General features: G+C 41.4%; 1 protein-coding gene across 1 annotated transcript in view; it reads right to left on the minus strand.

The window, feature by feature from the left end:
* The window catches only part of HFM1 (helicase for meiosis 1), a 126,846-nt gene that overhangs the window by 15,622 nt on the left and 90,651 nt on the right, over window positions 1-20,573 (minus strand). The window contains exons 23-26 of the mRNA XM_069737624.1: window positions 16,784-16,869; window positions 4,133-4,216; window positions 337-494; window positions 17-120 (exon numbers count right to left, since the gene is read on the minus strand). Coding sequence (XP_069593725.1) covers window positions 17-120; window positions 337-494; window positions 4,133-4,216; window positions 16,784-16,869 — 432 coding nt within the window. The remainder of the gene's footprint in view (window positions 1-16; window positions 121-336; window positions 495-4,132; window positions 4,217-16,783; window positions 16,870-20,573) is intronic.

Here is a 20,573-nt window from a genome sequence, read left to right on the forward strand (position 1 = left end):
TCACTTGGTACTTTACCATATTGAGAGCTTATCAGGTTTATACTAAGCTGCTCTGATGTGGAAACTCTCTTGATTTCAATTTTTCTTTTCCAAATTCCTGACTTTATCAGGACAGAATCCCTGGAAGGAAAACAAAGCTAATTACATATAGCAGAGGTGACCAGCAGTTCATGTAGTATATCCAGTATGCAGTTTGCCAAAGAAAAATTACAGTACAGCGGCTAAATGGAGTATTAATTTCTCCAGTTGAGATCTACAATATAATTATAGCACCGGTCTTATGAGCTGGAGACAATCAGAACATCTCTACAAAACTGATTCAACATGATCACTTACATGATTTTCTGCTTAAATACCACATGGTTGTCCGAATCTCCAATAATGAGAGAGACGTGATGAGAGTCAGGAGCTGTTCTCTTTTTCTGTAGCTGCTCAAAGTTTGTTAATTTAACAGTGACAAGAATTTCACCCACTGTGGGACTATATCTTCCTACCTGGCAGAGAGAAAAGCAAAGATGGATCATAAATATCAATCATTTATTTATATAGATGATCTACAGAAGGTACAAAATGTGTCACACATATTTTGGTATATTGATTTTAGAAAGCACATAAAAAATAAGCTAATAACAGGATGTCCTGATGCTAAGACCCACCGACAGCTAGTTGTAATCTATAAGCAAAACTAATAGAAAGTCATTAATTTCCTAGCTGTCCTATTAGAAGGAAAATGAAGCATTAAAGGAGTATTCCCATCTCCAAAACCTTATCCCAGTAGGTGCAATAATATTATATTACCAAATACCCCCAATTAGAAATGTAGTATAGTTCTTCTAATTTGCTATGATAATGCGCGGCCCCATGTTGCAGGGATCTATACATAATTCCTGGAAGCTGAAAACATCCCAGTTCTTGCATGGCCAGCATACTCACCAGACAAGTCACCCATTGAGCATGTTTGGGATGCTTTGGATCGGTGTATACGACAGCGTGTTCATGTCAGCAGAATCCACATAAAGCAGAATCAGCATCCAGCAAGAACAGCATCCAGCAACTTCACACAGCCATTAAAGAGGAGTTGACCAATATTCTACAGGCCGCAATCAACAACCTGATCGACTCTATGTGAAGAAGATGTTTGTACTACGTGAGGCAAATAGTGGTCACACCAGATATTGCCTGGTTTTCTGACCCCCGGACCCACTAATACTGTAAATGACACATTTTAGATTGGCCTTTTATTGTGGCCAGCCTAAGGAGCACCTGTGCAATAATCCTGCTGTGTAGTCACCATCTTCATATGCCACACCTGTCAGGTGAACGGATTATCTCTGCAAAGGAGAAGTGCTCAGTAACACAGATTTAGGCAAACTAATGAACAGTTTTTGAGAGAAAAAGGCCTTTTGTGTACATAGAAAAAGTCTTAGAGCTTTGAGTTCAGCTTATGAAAAATGGGAGCAAAAACAAAAGTGTTGCATTTATATATTTGTTCAGTGTATATTGTTTTGCACAGGCACTTTAACTTGTGCTGCCCCTGTATCTCTCTCTCTCTATATACAGGTCCTTCTCAAAAAATTAGCATATAGTGTTAAATGTCATTATTTACCATAATGTAATGATTACAATTAAACTTTCATATATTATAGATTCATTATCCACCAACTGAAATTTGTCAGGTCTTTTATTGTTTTGATACTGATGATTTTGGCATACAACTCCTGATAACCCAAAAAACCTGTCTCAATAAATTAGCATATTTCACCCATCCAATCAAATAAAAGTGTTTTTTAATAACAAACAAAAAAACCATCAAATAATAATGTTCAGTTATGCACTCAATACTTGGTCGGGAATCCTTTGGCAGAAATGACTGCTTCAATGCGGCGTGGCATGGAGGCAATCAGCCTGTGACACTGCTGAGATGTTATGGAGGCCCAGGATGCTTCAATAGCGGCCTTAAGCTCATCCAGAGTGTTGGGTCTTGCGTCTCTCAACTTTCTCTTCACAATATCCCACAGATTCTCTATGGGGTTCAGGTCAGGAGAGTTGGCAGGCCAATTGAGCACAGTAATACCATGGTCAGTAAACCATTTACCAGTGGTTTTGGCACTGTGAGCAGGTGCCAGGTCGTGCTGAAAAATGAAATCTTCATCTCCATAAAGCATTTCAGCCGATGGAAGCATGAAGTGCTCCAAAATCTCCTGATAGCTAGCTGCATTGACCCTGCCCTTGATGAAACACAGTGGACCAACACCAGCAGCTGACATGGCACCCCACACCATCACTGACTGTGGGTACTTGACACTGGACTTCAGGCATTTTGGCATTTCCTTCTCCCCAGTCTTCCTCCAGACTCTGGCACCTTGATTTCCGAATGACATGCAAAATTTGCTTTCATCAGAAAAAAGTACTTGGGACCACTTAGCAACAGTCCAGTGCTGCTTCTCTGTAGCCCAGGTCAGGCGCCTCTGCCGCTGTTTATGGTTCAAAAGTGGCTTTACCTGGGGAATGCGGCACCTGTAGCCCATTTCCTGCACACGCCTGTGCACGGTGGCTCTGGATGTTTCCACACCAGACTCAGTCCACTGCTTCCTCAGGTTCCCCAAGGTCTGGAATCGGTCCTTCTCCACAATCTTCCTCAGGGTCCGGTCTCCTCTTCTCGTTGTACAGCGTTTTCTGCCACATTGTTTCCTTCCAACAGACTTACCATTGAGGTGCCTTGATACAGCACTCTGGGAACAGCCTATTTGTTGAGAAATTTCTTTCTGGGTCTTACCCTCTTGCTTGAGGGTGTCAATGATGGCCTTCTTGACATCTGTCAGGTCGCTAGTCTTACCCATGATGGGGGTTTTGAGTAATGAACCAGGCAGGGAGTTTATAAAAACCTCAGGTATCTTTTGCATGTGTTTAGAGTTAATTAGTTGATTCAGAAGATTAGGGTAATAGGTCGTTTAGAGAACCTTTTCTTGATATGCTAATTTATTGAGACAGGTTTTTTGGGTTATCAGGAGTTGTATGCCAAAATCATCAGTATTAAAACAATAAAAGACCTGACAAATTTCAGTTGGTGGATAATGAATCTATAATATATGAAAGTTTAATTGTAATCATTACATTATGGTAAATAATGAAATTTAACACTATATGCTAATTTTTTGAGAAGGACCTGTATATATATATTTTTTTATATAGTGTGTCTTATTATCTTGCACTTTGTTCTTTTCGAGCTGACACTTAAAGGGGTTGTCCGGTCTAAAATGAAAAGTCTGTAGTACATTGGAGCGGAGCAGGATGACGGAGGCTGGATCCAGCAATCCAGACAGCTTCCGAGCAGCAAGCATTACAGCAAATAATTTACAAATGCTCTCTCTTTGATTAGGTAAAAGGTCACCTCTGAGAGACTGCAGAGATGGTATACAGAGATCGGAGAATCAATTTGCAGAAATCCAGTCCATCGGTTAGGTCAGTAATCTGTGACTGCTGGACAGGAGGTCTGCGAAGCTCCTAACCTTCCGGTATTCCCAGCTTTTCTTTAACTAGCTGGGCTGGTGCGATGTCATATGTGTGGCAAACTGCAGTAATGTAACTCCAGCCCAGCTAATCAAAAGGAAAGCCAGGAATGACAGGTACTAAGGAAATTTGTTGGCTTCCTGTCCAGCGGTCACAGATTACTGACGTGGCCTGAGGAACAGGGTTCTGCAAATCGATTCTCCCCTTTAAGTTGAGAATGGAGAAGGCTTTTAATGACAGCTAAATTGCAAAGTTGCATGTTTTTACAAGCACTTTTCAATTTTACCAATTTATTAAGATAAAACAACCCCTTTAACTAGGTGCATAGGCACCAAACCTAATGGTAAACATTTGTAAGATCTGAAGATTATGATAATGATGAAAATGATGAAGTGATCACAAATCAACACAAGAAAGCATTTCCAATTATTTGGCATTAACTCAAATAATGTAGGGAATCGATTCCAAGAATTACAATCTGCCGCTGTATAAATAAGTGTCCATTCAGCTGCTCCTGAAATTACACAGCTAAAATCAGTCATTGTAGGGAGGGACATGACCTGTAGGAAAACACCTAATGTACATAACAGACATAACCCTTGAGTATGCATTATTGCCTGACCTGTTCAATGTCAAGTCCATACTTTGGAAGATACATTATGGCTTCTTTTATCTGATTTCCAAATGGAGGGTGCCTGTTCACAATCTGTAATGTGATTAGAGAAAAAAAATGTTAAATGAAAATGACGCACACATTAAAATAAAATAAACTGATTTATCTCTCTACATTCAAAACCATAAGCATTAACAGGTAGCACATCCGCTCTTCTGGGAAATCTTTCCACTACATTTTGGAAAGTGGCTGTGTTTTTTCAGGTGGTAACTTTTACATCACCTAACAGGATCACCTCATCTTCCTCTTGTATTTTGGAATATTTATGTTGCTAGCTTACTACATTCACATACACTGACAAGAGGATTATGGATCGGAGCTTTAATTTTAACTGGTGAGAACGCAGCCTGCGTTTTCTGGATCTGAATAAAATCAGTTTGATCAGTATTGGTGCGCGTTTTATCACTGTTTCTACTGTATGCGGGATAGAATCACAGGAAAACAGGGTTCTAAGGACTTAGGATACAGTCATACTACAGACTGATCTATGTACAGAACTGGGCAGAACTGGGTTTATTGTACATCAAGAAGGTCCTTTGATCTGCACTTAAAGGGGTTCTCCACTATATTTTAAGCTTCTCAAAAGGGAAAAGCCAGCCTAGTGGAAAAAAACTAAAATATATATATTTATTTACCCACAAAATCTGTTATCTGCTCCCTGTTCCAGCACTCCATCTGACCAAGAGTGATGGCATCGTGGCTGCCCATGACCTGACTGTTGATGCCATTGATTGGCTGCATGGTCACGTTACTTGTGGTCTGGCCATTTTTACTTCTGGTTTGGCAAAGACTGATAGAGGGGCAGCTTGGAACAGGGAGCAGATTCCAGAGTCAACTTTTTTTTTCTTTCTTCTCTCTGTGAACTTTAAAAATATAGCAGAAGACCCCTTTAGTGTGATAGCATTTGGAAGACAAGAAGTAGGATTTCACTGTAATGTCTCCTTGCTTATTCTTATTTCTAAAATAGAGTATATAAAAGACCAAATTAGATTTTATTCCATAAACTGCAACTATAATGATACATTGTATCCTTCTTCCAAAAGCTATCATTTTTTTAAATTTTCCATTGGCAAACCCATATGAGGGCTTTTGTTTTGTAGCACAAGATGTAGTTTTGAATAACGCCATTCATTTTACTATATATTGTACTGGATAAGGCTACGTTCACATTAGCGTCATGCGACGCAGCGTCGCCGACGCAACGCACGACGCATTGGAAACGCACGCAAAAACGCACCTTTTTTGACGCAAGCGTCGGACGGATGCGTCGTAAAACGCAGCGTTTTTGGTGCGTTTTTGTTGCGTTTTTACAAAAAACGCAGCGTTTTACGACGCATGCGTTGTCAAACACTGATTAGATCTTTACACACAATTTAGTGTCTAGACACTAGATAACACCACCAATGAATAGAAGAGGGTGGGTTTAGTGTCTAGACAATCGATAATGCCACCAATGGGTAGATGGGGGTGGGTATTAATGTAATAGTGGTATATATACCCCGGCATACATTATTTCCAACCATAGAGCATCAAGATGGATCGTCCCATGGAGAGTATCTACCTCACTTTTCAGCTGGAATTAGCCCTTGCTATAGCTTATGCTTTTGCCTGTCATGAACAGAGGAGAAGAGACAAACTACGGAGAAGGAGTCGTCGGCGTTTTTGGCTACACCCTATAGTGGAAGTCCGAGAGAGTCGTGGAGCCTACCATTGTCTGTTTGGCGAATTAAATGAGAACCAGGACAAATACTTCGAATACACCAGGATGTCAAAAGACAGCTTCCGATATCTGCTGCGTCTGGTGGAAGGAACCATTTCCAGGCAGGACACGCAGCTCCGTAAATCGATTTCCCCTGAGGAACGTGTGCTGGTGACTCTACGGTACGTAATGGAATGTGAAGGATTTATATGTTCTTGCCATTTATTAAAGTAACGTGTTTTGTTTTTGTGGGGTGGGGGATTGTAATTAAAAATGAAAAATTCTTTCATACCAATTTAATTAATTATATTTATTTATTTATCTTCTTGTCAGTTTCCTGGCTACCGGAGAGACATTGAGATCACTGCATTTCCATTTTCGGATTGGAGTCTCAACACTGTCGGGTATTATTGCCGACACTTGCCGCGCATTGTGGGACAACCTCCGGGAGGAATTTTTACCCATCCCTACAAGAGAAATATGGCTTGCCAACGCCCAAAAATTTGAACAAGTGTGTTCTTTCCCTAACTGTATTGGAGCCGTGGATGGGAAGCACATTAGGATTACCAAGCCTTCAAGAAGTGGATCTCTTTTTTTTAATTATAAAAAATACTTTTCCACCGTGCTGATGGCAATTGCAGGTGCGGACTGCAGGTTTCTCGCTGTGGACATTGGAGCTTTTGGTCGTGCAAATGATTCACGGACATTTAAGGAGTCTGATATGGGCCGAAGATTGTACAATAACAATTTTAATTTCCCCCAGCCACGACCTCTTCCCAACACCGACGGCCCGGCCCTGCCATTTGTTGTTGTTGGTGATGAGGCTTTTCAAATGAGTGGCAACCTACTTAAACCTTACTCAAGTCGTGGGTTGGACCGCACCAAAACTATATTTAATTACAGACTGTCCAGGGAAGAACTGTGGAGTGCGCCTTTGGCATCCTGGTCTCCAAATGGCGTATCTTAGGATCCGCCATAAATTTGAAAATTGAGACAGTGGATGAGGTGGTGAAGGCGTGTGTGGTTCTCCACAATTTTATTATTGATAAAGAGAGAGTCAACGTGGAACTTGATGAACCCATACCAAATCCATTGCCTGATTATCAAGCTCATCCTCTGCGGACAACTGTGGAGATTGCTCATATGAGGGACCAATTTGCTGCATACTTTGTTTCTGATGTTGGCCGTGTTTCATGGCAAGATCAAATGGTTTAATTCTTCGTGTTATGATGCCATGTAAACACCGTGTAGTCCATGTCATTTAACCATCCTATGTTTGGTTATTGTTATAATGTCCCCTGATTTTCTAATGCGTTGTGTTTTGAAATAAAGTTCTTGTGCCTTTCCGTTTTCACCAAACAAATCTCCCATACGTTTTTTCATAGTAATAGAATTGTAAAATCCAATATTGAAAGTAATGTGTGTCACACAAAATTTGTGTGTTCCATAGTTTTGACGTATAATAACATAATCGGCTCCCACCTTGTCAACCATTTTTAATCCTGCAGACTATTTGCATATGGAACCTGGCTTGACAAGGAGGGAGACGATCATGTTTGCAAAACTCTACAGAGTTAACACTATTGTACTCAGGATGCTAGAATTTGTCCAGAGTAAAATAGTGGCGACACTGTGAACATTGCTTCCACCTCACCTGACCAATAATCTTAAGGTACATTAATAAAAGTATTATCCAACGATACCGACCAGTGATACGACTGGATCGAGATCGTTGTTTAGTTGTCGCGTGGTTGCTGGAGAGCTGTCACACAGACAGCTCTCCAGCGACCAAAAAAGAGCAAGTCCCGTGTAATCTGGGTAAAAGCGCTTTGCCATAATCACGATGTTTACCATTGTAAATGTAATTTTAAAAATTACAAAAAAACCTTACACTCCGGTGTGTGAAACGTCCATCGCCGTCAACTTCCCGTACTGTGGCAGCCCTAAAGCACAACACAGCGTTTATTATTAAGTCAACGGTGTGCTCAGCTTTACGGGCGGTAATCACAGTGTCAGTGCGGAAAGATGACGGCGAGGGACGTGGTAGACACCTTTTTATATTTGTGGGGTATTGTTCACTTTTTATTTGAGTGTTTAAAACAGTGCACTAGTAAACCCAATATTCCCTTGTTTAAAACAAAGACATCGCTGGATTGGTGTCTAACTCGCCAATCCAACAATGACAGCGTCTGATCAGTTACCCAAAAAAAATTCCAAATCATTCGCTGACACCAAAAAACTCACAGCAGGGGCTCAATCGTTTTACGATTTCAGAAAAGATAACGTTGGTTACACATAAAAAACCAACTTTATCTATACTGAAATCGTTGTGTGATGGTACATTGTAAACTTGACATATTGAGCAATGCTGTTTGTGTTTGTAACATCTGAGTACAATGAGCGACAGCCCTATAAAAAAAGGAAAAAAAAATTTGATACAATATTGTCACACATTGCACATCAGGTGTTACAAAGACAAGATTTGTGTGTACGGCGCAAGGTGTGATTTGGTGCAAACTTTATTTGAGACAATAAAAACCAAATTTTTTTTGAAAAAATATAACAAATTTATTTAGGGTCCAAAAATAAAATTGGGGAAAATGTTTTTATGGGGTACCAATATCCGCAACTAAAGGGGATTCATATCCCACAGTTTTTTGGGGTGTAAAGGAGACCGAGGAGGAGGACGAGGGGGAGGAAGCAGCATACTCTATCACACTAGACGGGATGCCGACATCAATCCAGGCAGTGGATGGTGGCGAGACTTGGAAAGTAGCAGGTGAGGGAGGAGGAGGGACGACCAGTGTCCTTGGCTGGCTACTCCGGCTCCGGGTCGACCCAGGCTGTGTTGATGGTGTACTCCTCGTTGACCCAGGCTGGGTACTGGATGTACTCCGTGTAGACCCAGCCTGGGTACTTGGTGTGCTCCGGGTCGACCCGGGGTGTTTTCTGGTGGTACTTTTGGGAGCAGCCATAGCCAAGGACGTAGTGCTTGTTGTCGCCGTCGTCTTCTTCTTCTTTTTCCTCCTCTCTCCCTCTGGGTGGGGGTCGGCTTCCCGTCTGTGTCCCCTTGAAGGCCTGTCAGGCTCAGAACTTTGGGGCTCTGTTCTGTGGTGGCGGTGGCGGTGGCCCTCGGCACGCGGAGCTTTGTGGTGGTGCTCTGCAGCAGGAGTCGGAGTCATGGCAGCCAGCGATGGTACTGCGGGCATATTTGTCGCTGACTGCATGACCCGAGCCTGCTGCAGAGCACTGACATATAAATTGTTGCAGCCCTGCATGAACGAAATCTGGAGTTCCGGCGTAAGATGTTCAACCATGCCGTTGTGAATGGCAGTAAAAAAATGTTTGGCCGGCCTCGAGAGATCCGTTTCGATGTTTTCAAGACGCCGTTCGATATTGCACATTTTATCGCACAGCGCCTTGAAACCATTCTGAAATACGGTGCTCAGATGTAAAAATTCGGACATGGGCGCCCTGTCCGAGGCCCGCTGACGCTGTCGGGAAGACCCAAAGGAAGGAGCGACAGAGGCCTCGGCAAGGGGAACATCTGATGGACCGGCTGCCGGTTCGCCAGATTGTGTTGGTGCAGACCTGCTCTCGCTGTGGGATGGCTGCGACTGTTCAGATGGCGCTTCACAAAGGACCGCTCTTGAGGGTCGGACAGTCTCGCGGGTGCTGCTGTGTGTTCTGTGAAAACATAAGGAAACCATTAGTATACAAAATATCACATTTCACATGCGTCATTAAACTTTACCGCCAGGTATCCATTGCCGCCATGAATATTAAACTATTTTTAATATTGACACTGCATATGCACCATCAATATTAAAAAAAAGGTATTTATTTATTTCTAAATAGTCACCCATGGTTGTGGTTTGCAACGCCAGACAATTATGCTTACGTTGGAACTGCCATGACGTCACGGTCATGTGACCGAGACGTCATCACAGGTCCTGCGAGCTGAGCAACCATGGGAACATAACCTGCCTTGCAGTTGAAGGTATGCCGTATCTATTATATTTTACTTTTTTGTGTATAAAAAATCGTGGATACACATGTATAGCCACTATACTACTCCACTATTAAATATTGGCTGGGCTTGGCCAATCTACTATTTTTATGTATACTTCAGATTTTAGTGAAATTGCTAAAAGTCAAGCTCACCATTGTTGTAATCCCAGAAGGGAGCCGCTGTGTCAAGTGTGAGAAGACCAGAAATGAATTACAAATTCAAGGTCAACGAGGTGTGAAAAGTAAAAACAAAATTCACTTTAATCAAAAGCAGAGGATGAAACATCTGCACAATACAATAAAAACACTATCTACGCGTTTCAGGTCTGATGTTCCCTGTCACCTAAAACGCGTAGATAGTGTCTATTGCATTGTGCTGATGTTTCATCCTCTGCTTATGATTGAAGTGGATAAAAGTATGTATTTTTTACTTCGGTGAACTTGCCTTTTTTTCTTCATTTCTATACTTGGGACTTGCCATAATAAATGGCTGGGCAATAAGCAACGTGGCTGGAATGTAGTATGTGAATATGCATGTTGTAAAAACTAGGTGTGTGCATAGGTACTATACTTACTCTCTGCTTTCAAGGACCGGTCGCAAGAACTGCAGTATACGGTTATACTTGTACACCGAGGTCCTTGAAGCGGCAGCACCACTACGAGTCTGTCCCTCCTTTTTCAGGCCCCTCCGGAAGCGGTCCTTCATGGAGCGCCATCTGGTCTTCAATTGTTTAACTGTGTATTAAAAATAAAAAATAAAAAAGGTTTTAGATAATATATTGAAAACGATTACGCAACCGTGTGCAATCCCAATAGAAGACATCACAGACGGTTGTGTAATCCTGGCATGATGGGTCACAGCAGCATTTTGGAAATACTTACGGAAACTAGCTTTAGCCTTGAAGGAAGCGCTGTCGAAGCCATCCCACAGCGATTGTGCCACCTCCAACCACAGACGCCGCAATATGCCCTGGTCCGCGTGCTGGGGGTCACGGCTGTCCCACAACGGGCCCCGTGCTTCTATTGATGCCACCATAAGGTCGATATTAAGTGGCTCATCCAGGGCCCGTTGTGAAACCTAAAAAAAAATAGAAAATATTAATGTTTGAAAGGTAAAAACAATTGTCCCTGCCTCCTCCACCGCCACCTACTACACACAACACCACAACCTCCCACCACCCCCCATATCCAAAAAAAAAAAAAAAATAATAGGTTTGAAAGAAATACTTACGCTCCGTCCTGCAACCACAGCTTGGCCCCGTGGTCCCTGCTGCTGCTCCCTCTGTTCCTCCTGGTCCTCCTCCTCACTTGAAGAAGCCTGCAAAATAGTTTACCAAAAAGTTGAGTGACCCATCTACAAATGACAGCGAATATAGTAAACAATAGTAGATCATGTACTCACCGGACTCCTCAGCGGTGGGGTGTGGCTGGAATCACTGCCGCTGGCCATGACTAATAATGCAAATCTGAAATAAAGAACAAAAAAACATTGATACTATGCTCCTATGCACAATCCAGCAATAAATAAAAAAAAAAAAAAAAAAAAAAGTCATTTAAACCACAAAGAACATTGCACTCCAACTGAACTAACGCTGAGCAAACAACACTGCCACATTGATTAAATTAAAGAAACAATGGCAGAGACAACCCAATGGCAGAGTACAAAAGCCTAAAGACAAGAAAACTAATCTACAACAGACCAAATGTAGTAATCACAAAAAAGGTTTTTTTTTTGTTTTTTTAAAAAGTACAGAATGCACGGAGCAACACAAAAAACACAATATTTTTTTTGGAAGTAATACATTAACAACACCCAAAAATTAAGGGCATAAACATTAATAACACACCATACTTTACAATAAAACAGACAGGGCCGGAGAAAATAAAAGGGCATACAACGCCATACATCACAACCATAAACATACAACAATGTCTTTACACAACCACAGTGCTGAACATAATACACATCTTGCAATAAAACATTAATAAACGTAATAAAAGGGCGCAGAATCATTCTATACTACCATACTTTAATATAAAACCGACAGGGCCGGAGACTATTAAACGCCATCATATAACGCAAGAATAAAACATCACAACTGAATTCAAAAAACACCACCAAACCAAAAAATGGAAACGAAAAATCTATCCTAGAAAGAACAATAATCAAGGCCGCAGACAATGAAACGCCATCCTATACAACGCCATACATCACAACCAGACTAAAAATACCACAATATCTTTAACCACAATGCAGAATATAAAACACAACTTGCAAAAATAATTTTAAAAAACATGTAGAAAATGCAGAGAATCATTCTATACTTACATCTCTGGACAGCGGATGAGAAGACTGTAGTAGGAGTAGATGTACTCTGTAGTGTAGCCTGCAGCAGAAGTGACAAACAATCCAACATTTTCTTTATATATGGGGGATGTTTTTCTCACTGTTTGCACTGTCTAGACACTGTCTAGACACTTTTTTGTTTCTTTTTATCTAACGACGCATGCGTCGCACAACGCACGCAAAACGCACACCCGCGACGCAAGTGCGTCGTCAATACGTTTCAATGGGAAATTATAACGCATTGACGACGCACGAGCGACGCAAGTGCGACGCGCGCGTTTTTTTGACGCTACAAAAATGCTACATGTAGCGTCTCCGACGCCACCCAGGTGCGGTGAAACGACGCATGCATCGTGCGTTTTACCGAAAACGCACGACAACGCAACGCATGCGTCCCCAATGATAAAGATAGGGGCGCATGACGCATGCGTTGCCGTGCGTCGGCGACGCTGCGTCGCGTGACGCTAATGTGAACGTAGCCTAACTGGAAAAAATTCCAAGTGCGGTGAATTGGCGGAATATTTAATGGGTAATGTTTATTGTACACTAGAAATTAACTCGTGTGGTGGATTTTTTTTGCATCACAACTAGAGATGAGTGAACATGTTCGGCTTCCTCCTTATTCAGCTCTAGCGCTTACCGAATAAGCTGCAGAGGGAACCGGGATACCGGTATCGCTCCTGCTGATCAGCTGTCCGGCGCCGCAGCTGCATGTGTTGCGGCTGTTACACAGTCACAAAACATGCATGGACAGGCTGTTTGAAAACAAGGAAAACAGGAGAAAACGGACCACAAAATATGTTGTGTCATTTCTCCTGAGTAGACAGATATCTTTTATGTGGTGGAAAACTACTGTTTGGACACATGGCAGGGTTTGGAAGGGAAGGAGTGCCATTTGAATTCTGGAGCACAATTTTGGCTGGTATAAATTGCCGATACCATGTTAAAATTTAAAGACCCCCTGATGTGCCTAAACAGCAGAAACCCCCGCAAGTGACCCTATTTTGGAAACTACACATCTCGAGAAATTCGCTGTATTTCCAGGTGAAGTGAGCTGTTCATAGACTTGTACAACACTGGGCGGAGTCAATGGACAATTTCCATTTTTTCCACAAAAATGTTGCTTTGGTCCTAGGTTTTTAATTCTCAAAAGTGAGGAGAAAATAGACCACACAATTTGTTATGCAATTTCTACTGAGTACGCCAATACCCCATATGTTGTCAAAAACTACATTTGAGGCACAGCGGAAATCTAAAAAAGGAAGGAGCCTCATAATTTTGGATCACGTTTATCCTGTGCTCTACGCTGAGAACTTAAATTGGAGTTTCCACTTAAATTCCCAAGTGACATTGTGGAGAGACAGTATTGTATTTTAATCTGCCTAATTATAGGGATTCTTCTGTCGGAGATTCCATCTGAATCACGCATTTCAGAGATTTACAAAAAACACCAGTGTAAGCGCTCAGTGCAGAGCGCGAGTTAAATGTGAGCTGAGCCATACTGCAATCTTTGGGTGGCAGAATAAACAAATCAACAGAAGGTCAAGAATTAGTCCTATTTATTTTTTTACGTCGTTCCTCATTCCTTCACATCTGTGCGATCATAGCAACATCAGGTTTTTAAAATAAATTTAAAAAAAAACAGACCCTTTTTATTGCAAAAATAAAGTTTTAGCATATTTTGAGAGCTATAATTTTTCTATATTTCTGCCAACAGTCATGTTTTTTTGCAGGGTGAATTGACGTTTTTATTGGTGCCATTTTCGGGTACATAACATTTTTTGATCACTTTCTATTCTATTTTTTGGGAGGCAGATTGAACAAAATCCAGTAATTCAAGAATTGTTTTTTTTTTAAATGTCGTTCACTGTGTGGTAAAAGTGATAGGGCAGCCTTATTCTCTGGGTCAGTACGAGTACAGTGATTCCACATAGTTTTTATGCTTTGCCACTTTTACACAAAAATTTCCTATAGAAAAAAAGATTTATTTTTGCATTGCTATATTCTGAGAGCTATAACTTTTTATTTCTCTGTTGATTGAGCCGTATCGCAGCTTGCTTTTTGCGGGACAAGATGGTGTTTTTAGCCATACCATTTTTACTGACATTCAGCTTTTTGATAGTGTTTTATGCCACTTTTTGTTTGACGGTATGATGAAACATTTTTTTGTCACTTTTTTTTTTTTTTTTCGAGTTCACTGAAGGGGTTAACTAGTGTCACAGCATTATGGCTCAGGTCATTCAAGATTCGGTAATAACAAATATATGTACTTTTTTTCTTACATAAATATGTGTATTGATATTTTTTTCTTCACTTTTTTTGTCTTGATTTTGTGATTTTTAACCACTTAGTGATGGAGCTAATTTTGACCTTAATGACCAGGTCAAATTTTTATATCTGACCAGTGTCAATTTATGAGATGATAACTCTGGAACACTTCAACGTATCCTAGTTAATCGGAGATTGTTTTTTCTTATTGTCCTTCATGTTAGTGGTACATTTTGGTTGATATGATTGGCGTTTATTTATCAAAATATAAAAATTTGAAAGTTTTGCAAAGTTACATTTTTATAATCTTAAATTAAAGAGTTATGTCACACAAAACAGTTACTAAATAACATTTCCCACGTCTTACAACAAAATTTACAAAACCATTTTTTTTTAGGGACATCGCATTAGAAGTGACTTTGGGGCACCTATATGACAGAAAATACCCAGTGACACCATTATAAAAACTGCACCCCAAAAGGTCCTCAAAACCACATTCAGGACGTTTATTAACTCTTCAGGTTCTTCGCAGGAATTAATGGAATATGGAAGGAAAAAATTAACATTTTACTTTTTCCACATTTAACATTAGGTCGTCATATTTTATATGTCATCATTAGTGTTGAGCGCAAGTGCTGGCTGCTCGAGTTTGCATCAGGTGCTCGGGTATGCATCGAGTATTGTGGGTGCCCGAGCGACCCAGAAGCAAATTTGAGTAGCGAGCACTTGCGTACAACACTAATTGTCATATTGTCATCATTTTATTTTTTAACTTTTGAAAAAACCTCAACCCCAGTGCTAACGCTAATCCTAGCCCAACCCTAACCATTGCCCAAACACTAGCCTAACCTCAACTGTAGTCTAACCCCAACTCTAGCCTAACCCCAAACCTAACCCTAATAGCAAATAATGAAAGAAATAAAAAAGTAATCTAAGAGGATGACACAGGGGCTGTGACATACCAATATTTGACTTTTGAGGACTGTGAAAGGGTCTATCATAATGATCAAAATGAACCAATAGGAAAATCACTGCTATTGCTGGGTGGCAGCTGGCAGATCTCGGCAGGTGCACTGAGCATGCACCCACAATTTTTTTCCAGGAAGAGTTGGGAGAGGGCATGAGGACAGAGCTGGAGGGACCAGTGGATGGCGGAGGAACCGGGGGAGCTTGGGGACATCTATATCATGTCAGAAGAGAGAGAGAGAGATGTTTTTATTTGCAGACACGCTTTTTATTTTTTATGTAATCGGGGACTGGAAAAACTGGCCCTGATCGTGTTCTCGAGGGTCTCAATTACCCCCTGTAGCTGAAACTTTTGGAGAATTTACGATGCTGTGGGGGCGCTATAGGCTTATTCCTGATAGCCATTTTATGAGGGAATAAGGCACTTTAACGGCCGCCGTTTTAGTGCGTATCAGCAATTGTTAGACCATGATCCTAACAGGATTGCCATAGCTGGCTGAGCTCCCTCCATCTCTCAGCCTTCTAAATGCTGCGATCAATATCAATCATGGCATTTAACGGGTTAAATCACCCGGGCGGTATGGACACCTCTCCTGGCCATGACAGCTGGAGCTCAGCTGTAACTTAACCAGATCTCCCAGTTGTGATCGCGCGGGCACAGCTACTGTGCACTGCATGACATACCTGTACTTCAAATATCGGGAACCCGTTCTCGACCATGATGTATAGTTATAGTTACATTAAAAGTCGTGAATGGGTTAATGAGGAAAAAGGGGGTGATTGCATTTTTGTTTTTTCAATATTTTTAAAAAACTTTTTCTTATTTTTTTTTAGTGCCCATAGGGTTTTTCAACCTACAATCTTCTGATCACTTGTTCTATATACTGTAATACAACTGCATTGTAGTAAGTAGGTAAAATCAGTCTATGAAGTAAATACTGTAATGGGCTTCACAGTACATGATAGCCATGAGGGACTTCAGCATGCACTCGACTGACATGGCAACCCATACACAAACCCACAATCAATTTGCGGGGTGCCAATGGGCGCCTAGAACAGCGCACCCCAAGGACTGTGCACTGTAAATGAGAGATGCTAGAGATTGACAATGACATTTAAAGGGTTAAAAGCAGCAATCATAACCTAGCTACGATGCAGATGCCGGCTATATAACATGGCTGGTATCTGTTGGGTATGGAGGGGCATAGCTCCCAAGCCTTCTCCATTCACACACACTTATTGCATGACATAATGCAATGTCTTGTAGCAGGAGGAGGTGAAATAACATACATAATGTAATGTAACATACCAACTCCAGCTCCCTGGCATTAAAATCTTCTATTTTTTTGAACGTTGTAAGGCTGGCACTCACCATTGCATTGGCTAAAGTAATGCCTGAGTAAAAAAAGTTATGTGAACATTGATAACATAGGAATTATACAAACATATCACACTGAAGATGTTATACCATTTAAATATATATAGCATAAATATAAATAAATCTTGCAAAGGCTAGGGTCACACTAGGGTTTTTTCTCCCCAAATCATACTCTGTTCAAACTCTGATCAGAGTGTGATCTGATTCTCTCCATCAAGTCAGTCTGTGGAAATCGGACTCCACTCAGATGTCATACATGTAGAGTCTGATGTTTTCCAAGGACTCATTGACTTACATGGTCGAGTGCTATCTGAATATCGGATCAAACTCGTTACGATTTTTTATTTGGTCCTTGGAAAAAAAATTGGACATATAAACAGCCCCGTAGAATAGCATTGGTCTGATTACGATCCGATATTTTGTCGGATCGCATTCAGACCAAAAAATTCAACCAAGTGCACGAGCCCAAAGAATGTGTGACTAACCTAATTTCAGTGTTATTAAGGAAATCTTTAGCCAGGTTTTTGATATGTAATCTGAGAGCAGCATTATGTAGGGACTGAGACTCTAATTCCAGTGCTTATTGGTCAGCTTTTTTTAGGCTATGTGTGCATGTTGGGTATTTGCTTGCAGAAATTTCTGCAAGGTTTCTGCATCTCTTGGCAGGAAAAACGATGCGGCAAAAACGCACGATTTTGGTGTGTTTTTGTATACGTATTTTGTATGTGTTTTTTTAAAGTGTTTTTGTACCGCAATGTACCGCAATGAATGCTTTTTTGAATTAAATAAAGATATTAAAAAAGTTTTGTGATGTAATTTCTTAGTTCAACACCACCTTTTTCATGCTTATGCAGTGTGGCATCATGGTAATGTAATTAGGGCTTGGTGTCAGCAGAGGTCATTGACACCTAACCCTAGGCTTAGTAATGAAGAGGTGTCAGCCCAACACCCTGACAACTAAACCGATAAGTAAACACAAAGACACACAAACACACATTGCCACCAGCCTATGAGGAGCATTAACCGAACAAATGTACATAGGCGGTAACCAGACATCAACTGTTAATTTTAAAGAAAAAAATGAAAAAAAATTGTGTGGGCTCCTGGGTAATTTTAATAACCAGCAGAGGGAAAGCCAACGGCTGATGTTAATATTCTGGGAAGAAGCCGATAGCCATAAAGGTTTCCAGGCTATGAATATCAGCTCACAACTGTTTGCTTAGCCTTTACTGGCCCAGAAAAAAATTGACATAGGTTACCCTAATAAAATCGAACCAGCAAAGGCTAGGCAGACAGCTGCGGGCTGATATTAGTAGCCTAGGAACGGGGTATAAATATTAGCCCCTCCCAGACTAAAAACATGCGCTCTCAGCTGCCCCAAAAACGGTGCATCTATAAGATGCTCCAAATCTGGTGTTTAGCCTCTCTCTTCTCACTTGCCCTGTAGCGGTGGCAAGTGGGGTTCATATTTGTGGGGTTGATGTCACCTTTGTATTGTCGGGTGACATCAAGCTCACAGGTTAGTAATGGAGAGGCGTCTATAAGACACCATTCCTGTTGTGAGTTCTGTTTTTGGGCTCCCTCTGGTGGTTACTGATGGTACTGGGTGACTTGTGTTCTCTGCGGTCTCTGGTGTCCACCTGTTCCATCAGGTTATGGGAGTTTCCTATTTAACCTGACTTTTTTGTCATTTCCTCGCCGGCTATCAATGTAATCAGCGTGTCTTTTTTCCTCTGCTCCCTGCGTCTGTTATCTTCAGGACAAGCTAAGTTTTGATTTTCCTGTTCCACGTTTTGCTTTATTTTTGTCTTAGTCCAGCTTGCAGATATGTGATTCCTTGCTGCTGGTTGCTCTAGTGGGCTGAAATTACTCCTCATGTTCCATGAGTTGGCACATGAGTTCAAGTAATTTCAGGATGGTTTTTTGAAGGGTTTTTCGCTGACCGCGCAGTTCACTTTTGTATCCTCTGCTATCTAGCTTTAGCGGGCCTCATTTTTGCTGATTCTATTTTCATAACTACGTATGTGCTTTCCTCTCATTTCACCGTTATTACATGTGGGGGGCTGCTATTTCTGTGGGGTGTTTCTCTGGAGGCAAGTGAGGTCTGTGTTTCTTCTAATAGGGGAAGTTAATCCTTCGGCTGGCGCGAGACGTCTAGGAATCATCGTAGGCACGTTCCCCGGCTACTGCTAGTTGTGTGTTTAGGTTCAGGATCGCGGTCAGCTCAGGTTCCATCACCCTAGAGCTTGTTTGGTTTTTGTGCTTGTCCTTTTGTGATCCCCTGCCATTGGGATCATGACAGTATAGCCGGCCAGAAAAAATTGGTCATCGTTTTGGCTGAAGTAGGAGGAAAAGTAGTCTGAGGAAGTTTTTTTTGTTTTTTTTTCCCTTCTCAGTGTTTGCTGCCTAGCCTTAATTGCAGCTTGGTTGCTTCTTTCCTCCTCTTAATCCTTGAATGGCTCTGACCTCAGCTGTTTATCATGGACTTCCAGAGTTTGGCTTCCAGCCTGAATAATCTTGCTGCTAAGGTTCAAAATATACAAGATTTTGTTGTATATACGCCTATGTCTGAACCTAGAATTCCTATCCCAGAGTTTTTTTCTGGAGATAGATCTGGTTTTCTGAATTTTAGGAACAATTGCAAGTTGTTTCTTTCCTTGAAATCTCGCTCCTCTGGAGACCCTGCTCAGCAGGTCAAGATTGTTATATCTTTCCTGCGGGGTGACCCTCAGAATTGGGCATTTGCATTGGCACCAGGGGATCCTGCGTTGCTCAATGTGGATGCGTTTTTTCTGGCATTGGGTTTGCTCTATGAGGAACCTAATCTAGAGATTCAGGCTGAAAAAGCTTTATTGGCTCTCTCTCAGGGGCAAGATGAAGCAGAAATATATTGTCAGAAATTTCGGAAATGGTCGGTGCTTACTCAGTGGAATGAGTGCGCTCTGGCTGCAAAATTCAGAAATGGCCTTTCTGAGGCCATTAAAGATGTTATGGTGGGGTTCCCGGCGCCTACAGGTCTGAATGAGTCCATGACTATGGCTATTCAGATTGATCGGCGTTTACGGGAGCGCAAACCTGTGCACCATTTGGCGGTGTCTTCTGAACAGGCACCTGAGATAATGCAATGTGATAGAATTCAGTCCAGAAGTGAACGGCAAAATTATAGGCGGAAAAATGGATTGTGTTTTTATTGTGGTGATTCAGCTCATGTTATATCAGCATGCTCTAAACGCACAAAAAAGGTTGATAAGTCTGTTGCCATTGGTACTTTACAGTCTAAGTTCATTCTGTCTGTGACTCTGATTTGTTCATTATCATCCATTTCCGTCGATGCCTATGTGGATTCAGGCGCTGCCCTGAGTCTTATGGATTGGTCATTTGCCAATCGCTGTGGGTTTAGTCTGGAACCTCTGGAAGTTCCGATTCCTTTGAAAGGAATTGACTCTACACCATTGGCTATGAATAAACCTCAGTACTGGACACAAGTGACCATGCGTATGACTCCCGTTCATCAGGAGGTGATTCGCTTCCTGGTACTGTATAATTTACATGATGTCTTAGTGCTTGGTCTGCCATGGTTACAAACTCATAGCCCAGTCCTGGACTGGAAAACAATGTCTGTGTTAAGCTGGGGATGTCAGGGGGTTCATGATGATGCATCTCCAATTTCTATCGCTTCATCTACTCCTTCTGAGGTTCCGGTATTTTTGTCTGATTATCG

The sequence above is a fragment of the Ranitomeya imitator genome, chromosome 8, assembly GCF_032444005.1.
Source record: "Ranitomeya imitator isolate aRanImi1 chromosome 8, aRanImi1.pri, whole genome shotgun sequence".
Lineage (NCBI taxonomy): Eukaryota > Metazoa > Chordata > Amphibia > Anura > Dendrobatidae > Ranitomeya > Ranitomeya imitator.